This window comes from Cibotium barometz, chromosome 55, assembly GCF_041138505.1.
Source record: "Cibotium barometz isolate CiBa-2024 chromosome 55, ASM4113850v1, whole genome shotgun sequence".
NCBI lineage: Eukaryota > Viridiplantae > Streptophyta > Polypodiopsida > Cyatheales > Cibotiaceae > Cibotium > Cibotium barometz.
The window spans coordinates 38,284,658-38,309,423 of NC_141100.1; the positions used below are offsets into that span (position 1 = coordinate 38,284,658).

Consider the following 24,766-nt stretch of genomic DNA (forward strand, 5'->3'; position numbering starts at 1 on the left):
TTGATTCACTCCATCTTGGTAGCCATGAAGACCTCATACACCGAGGACGAGTGAAGTCAACCTACCATGAGTTGTGCCACATGTCCAACCACCAATACAACCCACAAGGCATTCTTCAACTATATCAAATATATAGTCTACACAAACCTCGAGCAAGCCCTTGCAATCGAAGATGCTCCAATTCAAACTATTCATGTGGCCTACCTATCTAAGACCACTCCATCGTCAAGGACCTATGCTTTTTTCAGGAAAGAAGAAGACCTCTATAGAAGACTCGTCCGAACTCGAAGGTAAGCAAAGCTTTCGAGAGATCCGAAAGGAGTGTAGTTGAGTTGGTAGAACCGTAGAACCGTCGGTTCCATAATTTGAAGATTGAGCATTTACAAGCAAGATTCCATTGGACAAATTTTTTATTATTATTACCCTGCACAACTCCCAGTGTGGCGGTGGCCGTGTTACGTGTAGGCAGGACTCAGGAGGTATAAAGGAGTAGGAGGACAAGGCGACCCTACTGTCCCCTACCCCCACCCCTCCTATTGCTGCCTCCTGCACTTTACATTGTGGCGTAATCTCTCACACTGTGTGCAGACGCAACGCGCATGCGCATTATGCTTCGACGGTTGTTTGTCGCACCCTCACAAAACAACACCCCCCCCCCCCGCCCCAAAAAAAGAAAAAAAGAGGGCAAACCACAGACAGCATAGCATGCCAAAACCTCCTCTCCCTCTCAGCTGTGTGGACTCTGATTAACCCTGGCCACTCCACAACCACACTACCGCTTCCATTCTCCAGCGGGCAGTCCAGTCCGTCTTGTAGTTGCAGCTTTTACCACGTGAAGAAGATTGCACAGCAGACTCTAAGAGAGCGATCCCCCGTCGCAGTCAGTGCACAGCGGCGGTGGTTTGGAAAAGATTAAATGCCTTGAATGCAGTGGAAGTCGATGGGTCGCACGTGAAGCTTTGCATTGGCTTCCAATTCAAGTACATGCAAGCTCCTGTGTGAGCTTTTCATCATCATGCATCGCTGAAAGCTCAAGGTCCTTATAATCGTATAAGGCTTTCACTGGATTTCATGTGCGACCACATCTTAGGTTTCATGCCCATAAGCCACAGCGTGCTTTGATCCTTTTGGGTGACTGTGTTACTCACGCTGATGCCCTTGTTTCCTTTCGTCACCAACTTTTTTCATTCTCTCTTCATCTAGTCCGCATGCTCCTGTCATTGTATTGTGCTCTTCTGGCAGGATAGGCTAAGCATTTAAAGAAATGCACACAAACATACAGCATCTAAAGAATTGCACACCAGCAATAGACCGTTGGAGTCTTAGACATCCTATGGCATGTTTGTCTACTGCTTGTCTATGTAGAAAAACGTTTACCTTTTTTTGAGATTGAAAAAAAAAAGAATGTCTTCCGTTTCAGTTGGTTCTGGCTTTGTTCGTTTTGAGAAGGGCACGCCATTGATTCGTATGTGTTTTGTCATGGTTGTGCTGATACTTTTGAGATAGGCTTTTTGCAAGCTTGCTTTAGTTCATTTGAATTTCCTTCTACGAATTATAGATTTGAATGCTATATTCTTGCATAATTACCCCCGATTCAGTGTTTTTGTGGTTTCAGAGTAACTGCCAACAAAGCTGAAAGTGTTCAGAAGAAATAGCCACAAAATGACAGTATGTTGGTCCTTACCTATTAAGTTATTAATGGAAAGAAGAGGGAAGAAGGGTTATTATAAAAAAAACAAGGAGAGGGGGGGTTGGGGTTGGGGTTGGGGGTGGGAGGAAGGGTTGTGCTGTTCATGAAGGTGCTAGCAGTTTTCTAAGATGCCTACTTTGAAAGATGAAAGGTTTTTTTGTACAGTTCATATGTGAGGCTTACAGCAATGTGGTTTCAAAGGAGGCGAATTCTTTGAAGAATGATTTAGTTGCCCATGGAACCGCACCCAAAAGTCGTTCTCGAAATGTGGTTGCCCAGCTGCTGGGGCTTGATCCTTTGCCCACAGAACCAAAACTTTCACAACCATCAAAGGTGGTGGCTACTCTTGGAAAACATATGTCAAATCCCCATATAGATATGCAGTGTGATCAAGAGAAACTCTCATATTCTTCGAGACATTCTACGAAGGCAGTGGAATCCTCCATTTGGCAGCAAGCACAAGAAGAGTGTCAATCATATTGGCAACATGAAGCCGATGCAGACAATGTGAAGTGTTTTGATTCGTTGTATGATGATACAAGTGACAAGCAGCATCATACGCTTAGAGAAGACATGGAAGAGTTGCAAAGATTGCATGCTTGGACTTCGAGGTCAATATTGCCGGAATCAGTTGGACATGAAATAGTTACTGCCAAAGTGCAAGCATTACAAAAGATCAAGAAATCCCATCCACACGACACTTGCATACCTGCAAGCCCAGGAGCTGCATCGGATGGCTGTCAGAGCTCTAAACAGTTTGTACAAGCTATGAAATTTTTGCAGTCAAATAGGGAGTTTTTTTCAAACTTTATTCAACAGCCAAATTCTTTGTTTGCTAGACACATAGAAAAAGGGAACTGTATGAACGAGTCATGCTCTCAAGTCTCCGTGTCTCAAGAAAGGCCAAATCACGTTTCAGACTCTCTGGACTCTGGGGAACAAGTGTCAGTGGATGGCTGGACAAAGCCTCTCAGAAGCTTTAGAATGGATCTGCATTCGGAGGACAGGGAAGATAAAAACATGCTTTTGATGCAACAAACTTTGATAGAGAAGCCCCTTTTTCTGGATGAGAATCTGCTTGATTGTGAACAGGAAAAGAACCAGCCCTTCAGGATGAGAAGCGGCACCTTTAAATCTCCCACTAAAATAGTATTGCTGAGACCAAGCTCAGGTAAATCTCATCATCAGATCAAACAAACTGGTTCTGGATGCTCAACTAATAGGTTGGCTCCCGCCTATGGTAGGGAGTTTGTTAAGGACATCTCTCAAGATGTTCTCGAGTTACTTGCAGAGAAGCTGACAAAGGTGCAAGGAGGGGCCAAGATGGCAGAGGTCATGCATGGAAGGCAGAGATATCAGGACACTGATGGGAATGATATGGACTGTTCCAGAGAAAAGGCCCGGGAATCTGCTAAGCAGGTGAGAGAAGCTCTTGGTAGGGAGAGGACACACAGAAGTATCATTGGGGGTGTAAGAACGAGGAGTAAAAGTACGCTTAAGAAATCTGTTTTCAATGAGGCGGCAAGTTTTCTCACAAAAGTGTCCATTCAGGATATGATACCGTGTTTGGATCACGGCATTGCTACAAGGATTGATTCTGGTGCAATGCCAAAGGCGACAAGGGGCTTTGAATTGAAAAGTGTGTCAAGTGAAAACGTTCAGAAGGAAAAGACATACCACGCAACAAAATTGAAGCAATCCCTTCCACATTTTTGCCAGGGCTTGACATTATCAGAAGTGGAAGATGCCCCTTTGTTCAGTACGTGTGATCAAAGTTCACAAAAACTCACGGTTGTTCTGAACAGCTCGAACAAAAGTCATCCTCATGGATACAACAGCCTTATCACAAATGTGAAGGGCACTCATGGTGAGAATACAGTGGGTGCTGTGAAATTCTTGAAAAACTGCATAGTTGATCCAACTAATCATGCTGATAAGAGCAGTAAACATATGCCATCAAAGGGTCTAGGAAGTAGGAGGACAAAACAAGTTCACTATGCAGAGAGGCTGGGCAAACTTTTGCTTGAAACAAACAAGACAAGAGTTGATGTTGCTGTGCAGTCACTTCTTACCAGAAGTAGAAGACTAGCCTCAAGCTCTAAGAGAGGTGCCAAAAAGCAAATTTTTAGAGGAGCTTTTTCCTCTCCTGAACAATGTGAGACCAAGCTGAAGGAAGACATCTCCGCAGTTGTCACAGGGAAGGTGGTAACTAGTGAAGCGTGTATCAGTCCATTGCCACTGTCAGCAGATGGCAATGGTGTGCTCGAGAAGGCATATGAAACAGATGCTGCTTTTAAATTGTACAGCCAAACTGAAGATATCAAGACGGCAAGAACTAAATGTGTTGTTCAAGCAGACCCTTGGCATCAAAGTGCACAGGCCAGTTCAATCCTTACAGATGGTTTTCCTGTGAGTATTCTTTTGAATCTTTTGTGAAGTTAGGATTTTTCGTTTGTACTCCAGAGTGTGCTAGTATTCCTCATTTGCAGAGTTTGTTTGCAAGTATTGGTGTTGTATTAGCATGCCCTCAGTTGAGAAAGCAATAAGGTAGTTACATGAAAAGAACCAGGCCAGAAAAGAAATGGGAGTTTTGAGGCTTACTTGAGGACTCTTTTCTCAACTTCACCATGTGAAACTTATTTCTTCTCAATGTAGAGCTCCTCAAGCACATCAAGCAGAGCTTATCACTGTTGATGTCCTTCTGCCCTTCTATCTTGGAGACACCTACAAAGGGAGCAAGAAACCAATGTCCCCCTTCTCGAACTCATATGTTATAAGTCTATAGTGGCACTTATCTGGATTCTGTAAGAATCTGTACTGTGTGTTAAACACGAGCGGGACGCGAGCTCCCCCCCGTACCTGAACGAATCACAGCTCTGTGCCTGCTCTGCCCACCCCTGTCCTCTCCCGCTGCCCTCTGCCCTGCCTGCTGATTAGCTGCCCCGGCTTCCTTGCCCTCCCCCCCCCTCCACTTAGCTGCCCCCCCCTCTGCTGCTCCCTGCTTCCTCCCCGCCTGTGCTGCCCCTGCTTCCCTGCTGCCCCCATTTTCCTGCTGCCCCTGCTTTCCTCTGTTGCCCGTGCTGCCTGGCCTCTTCTGCCCCTGCCCTCTTTGCTGCCTTTCCTTCCTGCTTTCCCCTCCGCCTCCCTTCTCTTGGCTGCACTTTCCTCCTCTTTGCTCAAGAATGGATTACTCTTAAACAGGTTTCAAGTCGGCCTTTCTCTCCGATTAGCATCATGGCTAATCAACCCCCTCCGGCCGGGTGAACCATCCAGTTTTCACAAGATGAGCTTGCGACCGTCTTCGCCGAAATTAAGAAAGACTCCAAGACGATACTTGTTGGAAAAATCTTTTGTTCTCACCCCTTCAATATCCAGGCCTGCGGCTAGGTACTAGCGGCGTTGCCTTCCGACTCCACACTCCATTTCAAAGATATAAGGCTACTTGGGAGAGGATTCTTCCAAGTAGACTTTGATGGAGAGGAGGCAGCCTCAGAAGTGCTCAAGGGTAGTCCTTTCCCTTTGGGCCCAAGGAAGATTTTCTTGCTACCCTACATTAGCTACTTCAACCCTGTGGAAGGAGACGAGAACCACTACCATATTACTCACAGGTCCTCCTCATGCTTATTGGCCATTGTTGGAGGCCATTGGGGCAGCCTTTGGGCCGGTCCTACAACTGTCCACCATCCTAGCTTTTCCCACTTCTGCTGCCTAGGTAGTCACTGCCTCGGCTGATGCTGTTCCCAAGGTTATGGTGTTGGCTGGTGACATTGATCCTTTTGAGGATTTTGTGTTGCTTCTGGGACCTAATGGTCCCTCGAAGCAACGTATGGAGATGTCAGCCGGACCCGAGCAGTGCCGTGTCTATCACTAGATGGGCCACTTTGTGTGGGATTGCCCTAGGGCTAGGGGTTGTAGACAGCGGCGCAAACACGCTCCCCAAGTGATGCCTCGGCCAGCCTTTTGTTAGGAGTGGCGGGTCATCTCTCACGGCCGCCCTCCAGGTGGGAACGTTGGGGCACATGATAGGGCCCTTCCCAAAAGACGATGTACTCAAAGATGATGTATTGGGTTAGAGTGATGAGTTTGCGGAGTCATCCTCGCAAAAGGATGTTGCATCAGGGCAGAATGACTATGTTGAGTCCTCCTTGCTTGGGATGGACAATATGCAAGATGCACTTGGTATGGATGCATAGGACACGTTGCCATCTTATGAGGCCTTGCATGATGTTCAACAGAATATATGCCAGGATGTCCTGCAGGGCACACATGCATTGCGCATGTATGCAGAGACTGTGTAGAGTCCAGGACAGAGTGAAAATGCTGACATTGGACTTTGCTCCAAGGATTACTTCCTTCTACAACATTATGAGAGGCGGGGCCAGACTCCAGCCAAGCAATTGCATAGGTTTGGAATCAAAACCTCCTCTTTACCATGAGGATTATATCATGGAATGTGCAGGGTCTAGGGAGGCTTCCCACGCGCAGTAGGGAGGGTCTTGTTAAGGATCAGCTCCACCCTGCCATTACAGGGGGACCTATGGATGTGTTGCTTTTGCAGGAGCACAAATCGGATATGTTTCAGTGTGGTAAAACTGGTAAGATCGGTTGTCTTGTGCATCAGGGAACTTGGGAGGCAAAAGGGTGTACCCCGTGCTCGCATCCGAGACTCTCTCTATTAGGATGCAGAGACCTCTATGGAGGTTTGAGAGATTTGGAGGCATTGTGATCATCTTGACTCCTAGGAGAGGCTTGCCTTGGCTTTGGAGAGGACTAGCTAGCACTATCATTCTGTTGCCTTGGCCAAGAAAGAAGGGGCTCCGGCAAGCTATCAGACACAGGTTGGCTACGCTTCAGAGGGAACACGAGAAGCATCATGTGTCCTCTTGGATCCCAGATCTCTTGGAAGCATTTCCTTTATGGGCACGACTTTGAGGTTCGCACAGATCACCAAGCCTTGCTTTGGCTTCAAATGATGCCAAGCGTGAATTGGAGTGACTGCCAGCACCGCTAGAGTCAGATTTTCCAAGAGTTTGGTGGAATGATCGAGTATCTTCGAGGCAAGGCCAAGCTAGTGGCTAACGCCTTGAGCAGGAAAGGAATCGTGTCCCACATCCAATTCACACGGATGGATCTCGCTAGTATAGGACTAGACGAGATGAAGCACAAGTACGTGGATTCCGTGGAATTCGATACTCAGTGGAAACAAGCATTGGACGCCACAGGAGCATGCCACTTCTTGATATGCGACAGTTGGCTTTTCTACAAAAGTTACCTGTGTATTGAAACAATTCTAGGCAACTCTTCTCCATGATGCCCATGATGCCATTGCAGGCGGTCATAGGTGTTGGGAATAAAGTCCCAGTTTCGCCTCCGGACCTTGATCATCGCGTAGCTCTTTTCGAGAGCTTCGCGGCCATATATTTACTTGTACATTTGGCCCCCATTTGGGCCTTGTAACGGCATTCTTTGTATTTGGTCCGCCGGGCGCCCCATAAGTTGGGCGCCCGCCCATACCCTTGTATCACTATAAATACGAGGTCTCCCTTGAGCCTCATCAAGACAATCAAGATATTCTTGAGCATTGTGTGAGTTCTCTCTCTCTCTCTCACTCTTCTCTATCTCCTCTGCGCTTCCTTGGCTGCAAGCTCTTGTGTTTGAGTCATTCTCCTCCAACAACTGGTATCAGAGCTATGGAGGGAAGCTGTATGCAGAAGCTATGGAGTTAGAGGTGTCTTCCACCAATTGACTACGGGATCGTCTGCGTTTTTCGCGTCAAACACCTCCCTTCTATCATCAATCTGGTGCGTTTTTTTTTAGAGTGCTGCTCTTTTCTTTTTAACGCAGGAGCCTCTTTTGTGGTTTTTTCTTGCTCTTCCCCTCTCCTGCGTTTTCTGCTCCACCCCTGCTGCCCTTCTGCTGCGTTTTCCTCTCCCTTGCTGCCCCCCCTTGCTGCGTTTCTGCTGCTGCGCTGCTGCAATCAGCAGCGTTTGCTGCCTTGTTCTCTCCTTGCTGTACGGCTGCCATCAGCAGCAGCCAACGCTGCTGCCAGCAGCCCCACGACCACCAGCAGCAGCTAGGGTTGCAGCCAGCAGCCCCACGACCACCAGCAGCAGCCAACGCTGCAGCCAGCAGCCCCAAGGCCACCAGCAAGCAGTCCGGGCTGCAGCCAGCAGCCCCACGGCCACAAGCAGCAGCCGACGTTGCCTCCAGCAGACAGGATCTACGAGCAACCCCCAAAAGACAGCAACATACTGCCCCTCGGGTTTACATCGACATCCGGTGATACTCTTCCGCCGTCTCCTTCACTTGAAGTTGTTTCATCAATCTACGAGCATCCTACATTCAACCCATATCTGGTACATAACATCTTGCTATTGTTTACTTTCTGAAGTGTCAGTTTGATAAGTCATGGCGTCTACAAGTGATCTTAAGGGTCTACTAGAGATTAAGAAGTTTGCAGGCACTGGGTTTGATCTTTGGAAGGTAAGGATTCAGAATATCCTCTATCTGCGGGAATGTGATACTGCACTTGAGCAGTTCAAACCCGCTGCTATGACAGATGATGAATGGGGAATCCTGAACAGAAAGGCCGTTGCCTATCTCCAGATGGTTGTTGCTGATGAGGTTCTTGTAGACCTCAAAGGGCTGACAACAGCCTATGCCGTCTGGGAGAAGCTGAGAAGCACCTATGAGATCACCATGCCAGTGAACCAGGTACATCTCATCAGGAAACTCATGAATATGCAACTTGATGATTCTAAGAATGCAGTAGAGCATATTACTACTTTCACAGGGGTGCTTAATCAGATGCAGGATTCTGGATTGCCTGCTTTTGATGATAAGTTGAAAGCTATCTTTTTGCTCACTACTTTGCCTGACTCTTGGGAAACACTTGTGGTGTCACTTGGGACAAATCCCAACCTAACTTTTGATGGAGTCAGGGGTGCTATTCTCAATGAAGATATCCGGAGGAAGACCTCAGAGACTAGCGGTTCTGCAAATGTCTGACGTAGGACGACCAAGCGGGGAAATACTACTACAAATTCAAAGGGTAGAAGCAAGAGCAAGGGCCAGCAGTCTGATGTTACATGCTACCAGTGTGGTCGTAAAGGCCACAAGAAGCCAGATTGCAAGTTTTACAAGATGGAGCAGGACCGGAAGAAGAAATCCAGTGTTTCAAAAAAGAGAGTAATTCCAGCAAAGCAGAAGAGTTCGAAAAGGACAAGAGCAAGGCCAATGTGGCCTCTGGTGTTGTCATAGAGGAACTGTCTGACTCGGATGATGTGCTATGTGTTTTTTCTGCTAATGCTCTTGATGTTCATAACTTGCATGTCACAGAACCAGATGTTATTCATGCCTTGATGTATGAATCTGATGTGCTTTCACAGACTTGGATTATTGACACGGGTGCCTCTTTTCATGTAGCTCCTATCAAGGAGTGTTTTGCAACTTTCACTGCAGGCTCCCGAGGAAAGGTGTTCTTGGGGAATGATCATGCTTGCAATATTGAAGGTATGGGCACCGTGAATTTGACTTTGCAGGATGGTAGTGAGTTTGTGCTACCAAATGTAAGGTATGTGCCTGGTTTGAAAACCAGTCTCCTGTCAGTGGGCCAGCTTGATGCCTTGGGATACACGGCCATATTTGGAAATGGCACATGGAAATTGACCAAAGGCACAAGGCTGATTACAAAAGGATGCAAGAAAGGAACATTATATAGCCTTCATGGTCAGGCTTTGTCTGGTAAGTTTATTGCTTTTGCAGAGGTACGCTCCCACATGGAGCTTTGGCATAAGAGACTTGGCCACATGAGCCATAAGGGTCTCTCCATTTTGTCCTCCTTGAACAAGTTTGATGCAAAAGGAAGCAAGCTTGATTTTTGTAATGATTGCTTGTATGGGAAACAGAATAGGAGTTCTTACTCCTCTCGTGCCTCTCGCAAGGCTGAAAAGTTGGACTTGGTCCACTCTGACATATGCAGCATGCCCATTAAATCTAAAGGTGGTTCAAAGTACTTTGTGTCTTTTGTGGATGATCACTCACGAAAAGTATGGATCACTTTGTTGAAATCTAAGGATGATGCTTTTGCTGCATTTCAAAAGTTTTATGCATTTGTTCATACTCAAACTGGAGTGAAGATTAAATGCTTACGCACTGACAATGGGGGTGAGTTTGTTAGTACTAAATTTCAGAAATTTTGTGATGATAATGGCATTAAGAGGGAACTTACACCCCCCTATAGCCCCTCTTCAAATGGTGTGGCTGAAAGGTATAATCGTACACTGTGTGAAAGAATTCGATGCATGCTGTCCACAGCTAATCTCTCTCAGGATTTTTGGGGAGAAGCCTTGAAAACTGCAGTTCATGTTTGCAATCGATCTCCACACACAGCTTTGAAAGGTGGAATCCCTGAGGAGGTTTGGTCTGGCAAACCGTCCTCATATGACCACTTACGCATCTTTGGTTGTGATGCATATGTGCATATCCGCAAGGAAGACCGGAACAAGCTTGATGCTAAGTCCGAGAAGGGCACCTTCGTTGGCTACGGTGATGAAGGTGAGATGGGCTACCGTGTGTGGTTGCCATCAACCAACAAAGTGGTTCGCAGCCGGGATGTTGTATTTTATGAGGCAAAGCTGCTCCGTAATGTTTTTGCCTCTCATGGTGATCAGAAAAAGGTCAAATTTCAGCAAGGGCAGCCACCCATTGATGCTGAAAATGAGCCCCAGGATGCTTCACAAAGGGCTGAAGATAATGAGTCCGTGATATTTGAGCCAGAAGAGGTTGGACAGCCGCTTCATGCTCCTGGAGGTGTAGGGCAGCAACCCCTATATGCTGAAAATCAGGCTGATCGTGAAAACCCGCAGCCTTTTGATGCTGAAATTATGATTCCTCCCGATATTGACCCCCAACCAGCCAATGATCATTGGGTACGGAGGTCTACTTGTTTTCGGAGGGAACCTCAGCGTTTTGATCCCTCTTTGCAACATGTTTTGCTTACAGATGAGGGTGAGCCTCTTACTTTCAAAGAGGCTAAGTCTTGTGAACTCCGAAACAAGTGGGAGCATGCTATGCAGGAGGAGATTAAGTCTCTACATGCAAATGACACTTGGGACTTGGTTGAGTTGCCAAAAGGAAGGAAGGCTATTCCTAACAAGTGGGTGTACAAAGTCAAGACAGTTGACGGCCAGCCTAAGTATAAAGCCCGCCTTGTTGCTAAGGGCTATGCTCAGAAGGAAGGGATTGATTTTCAGGAGGTCTTCTCTCCTGTGGTCAAAATGACCACCCTTCGTGTTTTGTTTGCTCTCACTGCTGTTTTGGATTTAGAACTGTATCAGATGGATGTAAAGACAGCTTTCTTACATGGTGATTTAGATGAAGAGCTGTATATGAAGCAGCTTGAAGGCTTTGTCATTCCTGGCAAAGAACATCTGGTTTGTAAGCTGAAGCGTAGTCTCTATGGGCTGAAACAAGCCCCGAGGCAGTGGTACAAAAAGTTTGATGCTTTCATGCTTAACCAAAAGTTTAATCGTAGCCATGCAGATCATTGCTTGTATACTAAAACTGATGCAGATGGCAGCCCAGTGATACTTGTGCTGTATGTTGATGACATGCTTCTTGCCGGGAAGAATAAGAGCGTTTTGGAAGCTCTTAAGGACCAGCTGAAGTCAGCTTTTGCTATGAAGGACTTGGGTTCAGCTGAACATATTTTGGGTCTTCGGATTAGACGGGACAGAGCACAGAAGTTGCTTTTCCTCACGCAGGAGAAGTATATCCAGAAAGTCCTTGATAGATTTAACATGGCTGATTCTAAGCCTTTGGGTGCTCCATTGCAGCCCTATGTTAAACTATCCAAGGATGATTGCCCAAAAGATGATGATGCAGCCAGTACTATGCGTGGGATCCCTTATGCTTCTGCTTGTGGATCTCTTATGTATGCTATGGTTGCTACACGGCCAGACGTTGCTCATTCAGTGGGAGTAGTCAGTCGTTTTATGTCCAACCCGGGCAAAGCACATTGGGATGCTATAAAGTCTATTTTGAGGTACTTGAAGGGGACACAGAAGAAATGCCTTATGTATGGTAAAGGTCCACTTGAGGTGCAGGGTTATTGTGATTCAGACATGGCAGGTGATTCTGATACCCGCAAGTCTACTAGTGGGTACATTTATACTCTTGCAGGTGGTGCTGTTTCTTGGTGCTCTAGACTCCAGAGGATAGTAGCACTTTCTACTACTGAGGCCGAGTACATCTCCGTCACAGAGGCTTCTAAGGAGGCCATTTGGTTAGCACGCCTTGTCACAGAGTTTGGATTGCCAGAGAGGGCTCCGGTCCTTGGTTGTGATAGCCAGAGTGCCATATACCTGGCTAAGAATGCCATGTTTCATGCTCGTACCAAACACATTGATGTACGGTACCACTTCATCAGACAAGTGCTAGATGATGGTTTGGTCAGTTTGGTCAAGATTGGCACTCATGAGAACCCTGCAGATGCTCTCACCAAAAGTTTGCCAAAAGCACAGCTTGATATGTGTCTACAGCGGGTGGGAGTTACATAGCTTAGAGGAGCTTCACTGGCCCTTTAAGTGGGAGGTTGTTGGGAATAAAGTCCCAGTTTCGCCTCCGGACCTTGATCATCGCGTAGCTCTTTTCGAGAGCTTCGCGGCCATATATTTACTTGTACATTTGGCCCCCATTTGGGCCTTGTAACGGCATTCTTTGTATTTGGTCCGCCGGGCGCCCCATAAGTTGGGCGCCCGCCCATACCCTTGTATCACTATAAATACGAGGTCTCCCTTGAGCCTCATCAAGACAATCAAGATATTCTTGAGCATTGTGTGAGTTCTCTCTCTCTCTCTCACTCTTCTCTATCTCCTCTGCACTTCCTTGGCTGCAAGCTCTTGTGTTTGAGTCATTCTCCTCCAACAATAGGGACATGAACTTGACTTTGGAGAAGTTAGAGTGGCAGTTTTATTGGCGAAGAATGAGGCAAGACGTGTTCACACATGTGCAACATTGTTTGATTTGTCAAAAGATGAAAGTTCCCCATGGTGGAAAGAAGATTGGGTTGTTATAACCATTGCCAATTCTTGAGGGGCCTTTTCAGGATCTCTCTATGGATTTTGTGACGAATTTGCCTCCCAATCCAAGTAAGCGTAATACTCAATGTTAGACGATCGTTGATCGTTTTAGCAAGTTTATTATGCTTATTCCTTGTAGGGCTAACGTTACCGTCGAAGATGTTTGAGACGGAGATTTACAATCAATTGGTGTTCGACTTGCTCAAGTGTTATGTCGGCGACCAACAAGGTAAGTGGGAATGCCTTTTCCTTTAGTTCAAGTTGTATTGAATGACTCTTTTTCTTTAGCTATCGGCAGGACTCCATATGAGGCAGCTTTTGCAAGATCGTTCCAGTCTTTTTTGACCAGGACATTGTCCTTAGTGCATGAAGCTAACAGATTGACGGAGTCTTACCAGGAGATTTTGGAGTTTGTGAAAGATAGGTTGGCGAAAGTGCAGAAGGCCTATACTCGATAGGTCAACAAGGACAGAAGAGATGTGATCTTCTTGGAAGGAGATTGGGCATATCTACGGATTATGAAGCAAAGGTTGAAACAAGTGGGCAAGTGATGCGCAAAGTTATCGTTTTGGAGCTTTGAACCTTTTCCCATTCTAAAGAAGATCTATAAAGCTAAAGCTACCTCCAGTTGGACCATGCATGATGTGTTCCATGTCAGTTGGACTGCTAGTCTACCGCACTTTGGTTTCTACCAGAGGCCGGTTTCATTTGGATTAACTCATTCGCAGTCACTATAAGAAAATGGTCCAGTATAAAAGCTCGTTCTAATTTCTTTGTGATGTGTCACCTTTCACACACACACACATACACATCTATGTATAGGGAGAGAGAGAGAGAGAGCTATAATTCCTGCATTTTGTTTTCAGCATCAAAGCTTCCGGTACAAGCTTGTTCTAATTTCTTTGTGACGTCTCTCTCTCTCTCTCTCTCTCTCTCTCTCTCTCCCTATACATTGATGTATACCATTTTATACCCCCAGTATGGTAGAGGATGGAGCTAGCTAGGTTGCATATCATGATTGTCTACTCCATGCATATAGCTTTGCATTCTCCTAGTAGTAGAGCTCCACTTTGCTTTGCTTTGCTTCTCTGTTTGCGCCCTTGTTTTCCCCACCCGCCCTTGCTCAGGCGCCCAAGGCAGCAACATACCTACCTGCTGCTACTTGCCTCCCCACTTGCAGCTAGCCATCTATGGGGGCCACCAGCTGAGGAGCAAATTCAGTACTAGAAGGGGGACCCCTTCAGTCCAACATGGACAGCTTGCCGACAACAAGGACTAGAGGTGAGAAGGAGAGGAAATACAGCTCGATTTGGGCAAGCTCACAGAAGATCGGCGACCCCCATATCAAAACATGCCTGACCACCATGAGAGAAGTATGCAAAATGCAGGACACTGACATTGGGCACCTACAAAAGATACTTGGGGAGAACAAGGATAGTGATGACCTTGGGCATGAGTTGCGTGTCTCCATGCAAGAGGAGATGGATAGGTGGAAGGTAGACATGCAGGCATACATAGCAACTCAACTAAGCAAGGTGCAGGAGGAAATGGTCCAAATGTTGGACACAAAGACCTTGAGGGCACGTACTCAATTCGAAGAAGGAGAGATTCAACTATCCCTCAATGATGAGCTGAATTCACTTAGAGTGCAATTGAAGACCCTCCAGGAACAAGAGGAGAAGAAGGCAAACGAGGCAACCACATGGGCCGAGGTGATTAAGAAGACAAAGAAACAAGTGGAAGAAGCAGGCAGCTGGATTGAGGTTGCCAAGAAGCAACGGAACCCACCATCATCCCCAAACATCATCAATGACACACTTGAAGAGGAGAAAAGAAGGAAGATTAGGGCATTGAATGTGAGAGTGGTGGGATGGAAGGAAGGAGCCTCGCCGAAAGAGGACGCCATAGCACTATGCAGAAAGCTGGAAATCGCTGGTACCCCCTTCGTCGAGGCATGGAGGGTGGGCAAAGACACCACCAAGGAATGCGCACTCATCCTCAAGTTTGCGGGGTTGGAGGCGAGGCAAGCATTCCTTACCAAAAGGCGGGCACTAAAAGGAGAAAAGACTTACCTCGAAGACGATCTCACACTAGCACAGGTGGCACACAGGAGGGAATGCATGCCACGCATCTTGGATGCACGGAAGGCAGGGAAATGGGCAGTGTACGGAGATGGGAGGGTGATCATCACCGAGCGATGTGCCCAATGACGGTGCAAGACCTATGAGACCAAGCTAGAGATTGCGGTTTGGAACTGGAATGGCGCCTTGAGGACAGATGCAGGTCTGTTCGAGGAGACATTTAGAGGGAGAGACTTGGTCTTGTACACAGAGACTCATCAGTGCCAGGGGAGTCGGCTTCCAAAGGTGAGAGGATACAGATGGGAGTGGGGCAGGCAGGCTTTAGGAGAGGGCACTCCACATTAGATCATATCTTTACACTACGGGGGATCATTGAGGAGGGGAGAGCGCACGGGCAATGGATATACTGCTGCTTTGTGGATTTCCGCAAAGCTTTTGATACTGTCCCATGGGCCAGACTGATGAGGAGACTACAGGATATGGGAGTGCCAGTAGAGATGCTATGGGGGATCATTACACTCTATGAGTCAGTCACAGGCAGAGTACGGGCTCCAGGAGGTGACTCTGAGATCATACACAGCACTATTGGGGTGAAGCAGGGCTGCCCCTTGTCTCCTACTCTATTTGGTCTATACATTGACGAGATCTCGGATTACATAGACAGACAGGGAAGACCAGGAACACATTTGGCAGGAGTCCTGATACCAATCCTCTTGTATGCAGATGATATTGTTCTTATTTCTGATTCACCAGAGGGGCTGCAGAGGCTTTGGATGCATTACAGGCCTTTTGCGAGGACCGGGACCTTACTGTGAACCTTGGAAAGACCAAGGTCATGATCTTTAACACCTCCTCACAGTGGATAAGTAGATCTGCAGCAGAGTTTACATACAGTGGAGAGCCTATGGAGTATGTTACCTCGTATGTATACCTTGGGATCACTTTTTCTGGACCTTAGTTCTCGATGCGGAAGGCAGCCGACGCTAGATTGATGAGGGGATATGCAGCCCTTGGCTTGCTAGAGAGGCAATGCTCACAGATACAGTTTCAGGAGGCGAGGAGGAAGCTTTGGCTATTTGATACTCTAGTTACACCTGCACATCTGGGGTCCTAGCTTATACCATAGGAGGAGACAGAGGAGAGAGCCGGTCGAGACAGATACAGAGGAGGTATATGATGGGTGGAAGCCGATGGAGAGGCCCCTAGTGTGGCGATGATCTCACGCATGATTAGGAGTAAACCATCAGTGCCACATGAGATTGTGCGGGGAGAGATGGGGGCTGCACCGATAGTGACAGAGGCTCTATTCTAGACAGTGTCTAGACAGTGACATACTGGCATAGGCTATGGGAGCTTCCACTTGATAGATACCCCTGGCTAGCCCTGGAGTCCTCGAGACAGTTGACACTTGAGGGAGATACAGAGTGCTGGTATGCATAGGTAGGCACTTGGTTTGGCATGCACGGTATGCAGATGGAGGCACTCCCCCCCTTCCAGTACAGCATAGAGACCCCGTCATTTTCTCTCAGCCGCACATAGCGGAACAGGGTTATCAAGAAGGACATTGTCAGACTGGATACTCAGAGGACATGGATTTCACCTAGTCGTCCCGCTGGGGACAAAGAATCATCTCCCATCTTGGCAGGACCTTCTCGTGCCAGCTCAGTTTTACCACCTTGAGCACCGTGTCACAGCGGCCCATGAGGGATGTATTAGGGTGATATGAGAGCTCTCTGCTCATGTACCTAGATCAGATTTTAAAGTTCTAGATTTTTGTTATTTTTCTTTATTACTATTTTGTACCCAGGATTATGTACCTCATGGATTTGATGTAACCTTTTGGTCTCATAGGTCATTTTGGCCTTTTGAAGACGTTAATACAACTTTCTTTCTTTCTCTTTCTATCTATCTATCTATCTATACACACACACACACACACACACACACTTTTTAGTGAAACCACTGTCTCCTTATAAAAAAACAATGTACATTCATAGCTGTCCCAGAGGGGGGCAACTACTACTCAGTTCAGAAACAGTGGGAAAACACTTCTAGTTGTCGGAAGGAAAGCCCTCTTATTTCATGAGAATCTCGGAGGGATTGTGAAAGGGCTCTCCGGAAGTAAGCAAAGAGCTGAATAGTATCACAAGAGAAGAGCAGCTGATTCTGAGCATGGTGCAATGCCCAAAATCTAGTCCAGTCAAGGAAGTCTATATAATCTGGGAGTGCAGGAGAAAGGCAACCAAAAAGCCAAAACATTTGTCCGAAACTCCTCCCAAGAAAACGAGCTCGGAGGTGCCCAAACAAATCATCCAGAAAAACTTGAGAGTGAAAGCAATACCAAAGAAGGTGAGGCAGTGTCTCTCTAGGATGGGAGTACCACCTACAAGATGCAGTGGCGATACGCCTCCGTGCCAAAAAAGTTCCAACTGAGAATACCCCAACCAAACATCTCCATAGAAATAGTCATTCCTTGAGGTGCAATCCACTCTTCCAAATTCTTTTCAAAGAAGCTTTCCACCAATAAAGAGATTTCGACATATGCCAGAGGCGATTTGCATGATCCTCAAATCCATGGAGGCGGTAAGAGCAACTTGTAAGCTTTTGCCGCAGACAATTGGTAACTTGAAACAGGAGTGTATCTTGGAAGCTGCCTATTAATACGCCTTTGTGTCCTCAAGCATTGGGACTGGCTGAAACGGCTTCATCATTTCCGAAATGACTCTCCAGATTGGCCCGTGATGCATCCCTAAATTACATTGTTAATAGCTTGTGGAAAGGTGAAAACATAACCATTTTCATCTACGATGTCATGTACATGACAGATCCCCAATGTAGATAGATTGTAGACCTTTCTTGGATGAGACAAAGCAAGTGGTCAATCAAATACCTTGCTTCAATGAATACTCTGCAGCAGCAGCATTTAGTTACCTTGATTTGGAGGCCTAACGGACCAATGTAGATGATGTAGTATAGCTTGCCAATCTCGAATAAGAGCGGTCGAATAAGAAGAATATGGAATATGACTAGAAAAATGTCCAAAGACTATATCATCATAATTGATAATCCAATGCCCATATGCATCTATACTCATTTTAGTACACATACCTACCAACATGCGTGCCCGTGGCTTGACTTCCTATATAAAATCAAGTAGAAGAGTGGTCTTTCTTGCTAGTATATGATAATGAACATTAAGGACATTGAGCCCACCATGCATTTTGGGTGAACATATGAGTTCTTGTCTTAAGAAATGTAGCCCTTTTCCATCGGCTTTGGTTTTCCATAGGCATTCCATTGCTTTAGACATGAAATTATCAATTTGTTTGTGCGACCAAGGTAGGAGCAAAGGATAAAACTGCACATATGCCATTATTATTGACTGCACTAGCCGCAATCGCACATGTAAGGGCCATGTAGATAATTTTCAATACTTAATTTTACAGTGCAATTTGGCCATCACCCATTGAGTCTCATCCTTCAAAGACAACTCCTAGCCAATGGGTTAACCCAGATGCCTGACTATCTCATTAGGTGGGAGGATCTAACCCGGCCATAATATCTGATTCCAATCATAAATTTCAAAGGAAGGGACTTCGATTTTTCAAAATTCACATGCAATTCTGTAGCCAAACCATAGAGGGACAATGCTTCATGAGAACCCTTAGATCAGCCTCCATATTCTTGGGAAAAAAGAAGAGTCATGAGCATTGCTTGCGCCACAAATTGTGTACCATCTACTATGGAGAGACCATGTAGTTACCCATCTTGTGTCAGTTTGTCCATGTAAAGAAGCATTGGGTGAGTTGCTATGGCATACAGTAGCGCACTAAGCGGACAACCTTGCCGAACAGATTTCCCAAGACGCCAAGAGGCTGAAAGTTCACTACTCAAAATACATTTAGTTGTTGCCTCTTGGTAAAGCCAAAAAATGACATTTTTCATTCTTGGCCCAAAGCCTATTCTATCCATCACTTGAGCTATAAAATCCCAATGCATTTTGTCAAAGGCCTTGGCTATGTCAGCCTACACAATGAGAACATCGTGCTGCGTATACTTAGCATATTCAATACCTATAGATGCATTTGCTATCTTGGTGACCAATTTATATACAACAGGCATTAAAGAGACGGGACGCCAATCTGATATAGTTTCACTAGGTTGTTTTTTGGGCAGTAATTTCAGCAAAACATAGCAACTATCCAACATTCTAACAATGATTTACCATAAGCAAAATTGGCAATTTCAAAATATTCCAAAACATTTGAAAGAACTCTACAGTCAAGCCATTCCAACCTGGGGTCTTCCATTTGCCTAGACCTTTTATAGCATCATCCAATTCTCCATCTGTGAAGAAGGGCTCAACCATGTCGTTAGACTCTTGCCGTGTGATGACATGCATAATCTGTTGTAGAGGAGCAACAAACATGCGGGAAAAGTATTCATGGTAAGCATCTACAAGCTGAGTTTTCGTGCATGTCCAAGTACCATCCGTTCTTTTGACTCTTGCAATGCATTGTTTTTGTCTGAAAGTATGCAAGCCTTTGAAAAAAGATTTTGATGAGCAACCTTTATCAAGTAATGGCTTCTGTCTCACCGTAACTTGCCATTTATCAAGCTTACGTTCATCATTATGGTGAAGGCAAATTTCAGTTTGTGTTAAGAGTTGTTGTTCATCATTATTTAGCTCTCTAAGCTGGCTAATTTCAGTGTACTCTTGCAGTGCAAGTTTGGCTTGCTCTACTTGTCTTCTATTCTCTCCCAGATACCATTTGCCATAGTCTTGTCTCACAACCTGCATTCGCTGTACAAAACTAAACCAAGCAATATCTATGTCCTCTTGCATATGCATGACAAAGGGATGTGTAGCCGTACAAACCAAATCAGCAAAATGGTCATGTAACAAATAACTATTATTAATCATAAGTAACCTTCTGTAACGTAACGGACGGACAGTCATTGTCAGTCATGCTAAGTATAGGCCAAGCCATACCGGCGAATAATCAGAGAGTTGCAATGTGTGATCAATCCACATTTTACATGTGTATGCATCATACTAAGTAGAGCATTGAGAAGATACATTTGTCTAAAGGTGCCCAGTAATGCAAAAGAGCATTATGATGAAAAGTATGATCCTTTGAATGTGGCATGAGTTGTGTCCACAAATCGCATGCATCTAGAAAAGTAATTGTTTGAGCCCAACCCAATCTTGCTTTTCAAAACACATCATGTGAGAGTGGTGAGAGGTGTTATCATGAAAGTTAGGCGAATTATTGAAATCCCTTGTAATAAAAGCATTTGAAATCCATGGATATGTTTGTAAGGAGCGCCACATCGTAGCTCTATATGCAAAAGTTTGCGATGCATAAACACTTGCGAATCCATACAACTCTCCTACAATCATACATTGCACCATAAGCCATCGACCATTCGGATCATTATAAGCCAATATAGGCTGCAACTCATGCTTCACCATCATAAGAGTGCTAGAAAAAGCTTGGGTTCCCGCGTAGAAAATATGATATCCAGAGAAGACTCCTTGTTTTCCAGCAAAACTGTGTTGATTATGTTCTTGCAAACAAACCACATGGGGATGCATAGTATTTACATATGACCAAAAAAGCCTCCATTTATGTACATCACATAGGCCTTGTATATTGTAAGTAAAACACTTGATTGGTATGAACATATTTAAAATACGGATGAAAGGAAAGGCTACACCACAACTTGCATGGTAGCCTGGCTGCCTATATCACCATGTAAAGAGCGTTCTGTAGCTTGAACATCCACCATATTTTTATGCAAAGAGGTTTCTGCACCGTGAGCAAACAAAGAATCACCTCACTACCGCAGTCCACATCGTACCTACTCTTGTAATATTACATGAAGTGTCAAGCGCTTGAGTAGAAGCTCCCTCTGTCCAATTGCGAGACACCAGAGGCCTCCATCTAGGAGTTCTTGTTTTTTTGGGAGTATACCATGCATCAGAATCAAGTCTATCTTTATCTTTCGCATTTACCGCATGAAAGCTTGTTGTGGCAGCTTTTGCTTTCCCTTTATCTAGGCGTGCATGCTGTGATGGGGTTACATTCTTTCCCTTTTGTGTTTGCACATTAGGGATAGGAGAACTTGAGGAGGGGGCATGGCTGCAATAGGCAGGCGCAGGACAGGGATCACGACTGAGGACTGAGGACTGAGGGCAGCAGAGGTCACGAATAACATCGTGGGGCCAGAAAACCCTAGCACAGGCCTTCACAGGTGATGCTGCTTCTCTCAGGAGGTACACACTCCAGAGGAACATGCACATCTATGTGTGTGTGTGTGTGTGTGTGTGTATAGATATATATATATATATATATATATATATATATAGAGAGAGAGAGAGAGAGAGAGAGAGAGAGAGAGAGAGAGTGCTATAATTCCTGCATTCTGTTTTCAGCACCAAAGCTTCCTGGAATATCCTAAACATTCAGATATATCAGTTGCTGAAGAAATCGATCTTTTCAAATGTTCTATGCTGAATTCTATCTCCCCTGAAAATTCTAATAGCATTTGTGATTCCGTGGATTTCAGTGCAGCAAGTTTGAAGTTGCAAGGTAAGCATCTTATAGTAGAAATGACTCACAGTTTGAAGTTGCAATGTCAGTATCTTGTACTAAATAATGTTTCAAAGTTTTGTTCTTCCTTCTATGAAAATGGCAAAAGTTTACTTTATTAATGCTGTCTTCATTCAAGCTGTGCATTTGAATTGTATAATTTATATTTTACTGTATAATTGTGCTAAGTGCTGCGTGCAGAGCTGCACTTGAGGCTGCAACTTCTCAAGAAAGGAGATGAAGAGCCATTAGAAAGAGGTCTGGATGTCTCAGAAAAAGCAGCTGTAGGCGAAGATTTAGAGTGGATTGACAACATTCACTTGGAAAGAGCTTCTCCATGTCACATATGGTATGGCCACGTGGATCCTTCAGTTTCAGCAGATGTATCTTCACTGCTTTCTGTTGTTGATTCACCAAAAGCTGCAAGCACTCTACCTCCGGTCAAAACGAATGTTGCAACGGATCATTACAGGAAAAATCATGAGAGCAGGAGTGTCGATGCTGCACAGAATGGATGCCTTTCACCAAGAAAGATGGAAAAGCTTTATATATGCACTGTTTTGGCTTCTTCAGGTTTGACTAATGGCAGCACCTCCACCATCTTGTCGAACTTGCATTCATGTAGCCAACCATTGGATCCTCATCTATTCTCGAAGCTTGAGGATGGTTACAAAGGCATTTTTGGGGCAGTGCAAGCAGGTGATGGAAACCACTTGTTCGATGCTAGCAGCAGGCACCTCATTTTTGACTCTCTGAATGAAATCCTGCTGAAGATGTTTGTAGACTATTATAGTCGGGCAGCAACCACTATCAAGCTTCCAATCTCTTTTATGCCCCCAAGGAGAAAGCTATTGAATGCCATTTGGATGGAAATGTGTAAGCTATCTCCCTCTAACCATGAAGTGGCCTCTGCCATGGAGTGGGGGATGGACTTCCTAGAAAATCTTGAGGCCCTTGGCAAAGAATTAGAAACAACCATCCTAAACAATTTGATTGAAGAGGTAGTTCATGGAACATGCTGATGTATACCGAGCTCAGAGTGCGTACGCGGATAATTCCTTGTCCATCAGGGATGGCAAGATGGCCTTGCATGGCATGAATGGAGGGGATGGGGTATTAGTGGCTTTAATCTACGTATCATGCAAGATCAACACATCATGTTCCTCGTAAAGGTTCTTATCAAGCAGAAAACTTCAATAATCAGGATACATAGCACTCCCTCTCTCTCTCTCTCTCTCCCCCTGCTCCGCGTACCCAACCCAACCCAACTATATCTAGCTACTTATCAAATTTGCATCAAGCTATCACGCATTGAAGACAAATTAGCCACATAGAACCAAGCAACATGGGTGATGTACCTTTGCATTTTAGTGCAGCAAACACAGATTTGGAGCCTTCACTGGTATTAAGTCTCAAGAGAACCCCCAAAAAAATAAAAATCTTTTGATCGTTGTGCTCTTGCTTTTAAATACTCGAGAAATTAGAAGGGGCTCCGTTTTTTTAGGTCCAATGTTACCGTTCACGTGATGAGGAAAGTGCATTCGTAGGCCAAAAGGAAGGAATGTGCATGTGCAAGGTGTGAACGTGCGTGATAAGTCTTATCATTGGAGCTAGTCATAATGTTAGTCACTCCATTAGTTAACATGGTTTCGCCCACCATCAGGTGGTGGGCTTGTTGGGCCTACCACCATTATGTTAACCACTCCATTGGTTAACATGCTTTCGCCCACCATTGAACCTACCACCATAAGGTGCTTTGTGATCTTACTCACGCAAACGGCGGGCAATTAACTTTTGTAAGACGGTAGTGGAATATATAAAACAGCCTGAGTCTGTGGACTTAATGTACATAGTTTCTTAAGACTAGTAATAGAGCTTGGAGCATTTATAAGTTTGGTGGCCTAGTGTAAAAACTAGTCATTTGTATATAAGTCGTTTCGACAATAAGCAATACACAATCATTCCCTTGTAATAGTTTATTTGTGAGCTCTCCTTGTTTCCTCTTCTAGCTTACTTATATGCTTTTGAATCTTGTTTACTTGATGGATGCATGCTAGATAGGTTTGATTTACAATAGGTTCTTCTTCTTTCCCTCGCCTTTGTGTGTGAGAGAGGACCATCTCTTCTTGCCTCCATCTACACATTGAGCGCTCTCCCTTTACCCCTTTGGCAAGGAGCATTCCAGTGTGACAATGAAGTGAGGACGTGACATACGAGCTAGCACACTCGCATTGAAAAGTTACATATTACGGCTCTAAGGTAAAACACGACACATACTTCAACAAGACTAAGGTAAGTTCTTAACTTGAACCACTGTCCACGAACTAGCCTAGGGCAGTTTAGTGTGGTTTTTTCGTTCATTTCAAGCTATTGGGATCACTCAGTATTATCGGGTGTTCATTAGGATCTCACTTTGAAAAACACAGTTTTGGAGCATTGGATGTAATTGTTTTGTTGATTTGGATTTTGATTTGAAGTTAATGTTGCATTAGGGCAATTTAATTTTCATATATTAGTAGGATAAAATCTTAGTTATTTGGGGATTTGCATGATATTGAAGTCTAAGAGGCTTAGGTTTCATTGCTTTGATCTAAGAATTAGCTTAATAACTATGATTAAGGAGTGGAATCCATTGTAAAAATATGAGCATTGAGCTTCATTAGGTTAAATTAGGGTGAAATTATTAATTTTGGTTCATGTTCATAATTTGTTCATGCATTGTTGAATTGGTAGAGTAGAAGCATGCAAAAATCATCTAAAACCACTCACAACCATTAGGAACATTAATCACATCCCATCAAGTCCAAAAAAACACAAAGACCATCAAAAACCAAGCCAAACGAGCTCTCGCATAGGACACACGATCCCTCATCCCCGCACAAAAAAGACGTGAATCTGGATACATGAGTCTATAGACATGAATCTGGACACATGAGCCATGAGATGTGAGCTTGGAGACGTAAACCTAGAGGTAATACCTAATATAGTATGGACCAATTTTTATGGCCATAAAGATCCATACGGACACATTCATGTTCTGGGAAGATTTTCTTGTTATACAATCTAAAACCAATAAAATAGTAGAATCCAAATACTATGAATAGAAAATTAAACCCTTGCACCAAGAATACAAAACATAGAATAATAATTAAGAGACAATATTAGGTGCAATCTCCATCCCAACGTGTATGGCTTCATCTCCCACACATGAATGGTATTTAAATCATATTCACATAAATAGTCCTTGTAACCATTAATAGAGTGTTTTTTTTAATTGGGCTTTTCTTTAAGTTTTTTTCAGAGTAAGGTATCAACAAT

General features: G+C 44.8%; 1 protein-coding gene across 7 annotated transcripts; it reads left to right on the forward strand.

The window, feature by feature from the left end:
* Nucleotides 1–559: 559 nt before the first annotated feature.
* LOC147607724 (uncharacterized) lies at nucleotides 560–22,853 on the forward strand. 7 transcript variants are annotated; one of them, XM_086790895.1, is made up of 5 exons: nucleotides 560–980; nucleotides 1,599–1,668; nucleotides 1,856–4,099; nucleotides 21,292–21,448; nucleotides 21,650–22,853. In XM_086790895.1, exons 2-5 carry the CDS (start codon nucleotides 1,663–1,665, stop codon nucleotides 22,468–22,470), a joined length of 3,228 nt encoding a protein of 1,075 aa, XP_086647021.1. In that variant the 5' UTR covers nucleotides 560–980; nucleotides 1,599–1,662; the 3' UTR covers nucleotides 22,471–22,853. The 7 variants fall into 7 exon arrangements, with proteins under 7 accessions (XP_086647021.1, XP_086647019.1, XP_086647020.1 ...); XM_086790893.1 differs by having other exon boundaries at nucleotides 566–1,036; nucleotides 1,616–1,668; XM_086790894.1 differs by having other exon boundaries at nucleotides 648–1,036.
* Nucleotides 22,854–24,766: the final 1,913 nt, after the last annotated feature.

Excerpts from the sequence above, each read along its gene's own strand:
- LOC147607724 (XM_086790891.1), top strand. The coding sequence starts at position 1,835 with ATGAAAGGTTTTTTTGTACAGTTCATATGTGAGGCTTACAGCAATGTG. Across the intron at positions 4,100-21,291 it reads TCCTTACAGATGGTTTTCCT|CACCAAAGCTTCCTGGAATA; the intron begins GTGAGTATTCTT and ends TTCTGTTTTCAG. Across the intron at positions 21,449-21,649 it reads AGCAAGTTTGAAGTTGCAAG|AGCTGCACTTGAGGCTGCAA; the intron begins GTAAGCATCTTA and ends TGCTGCGTGCAG.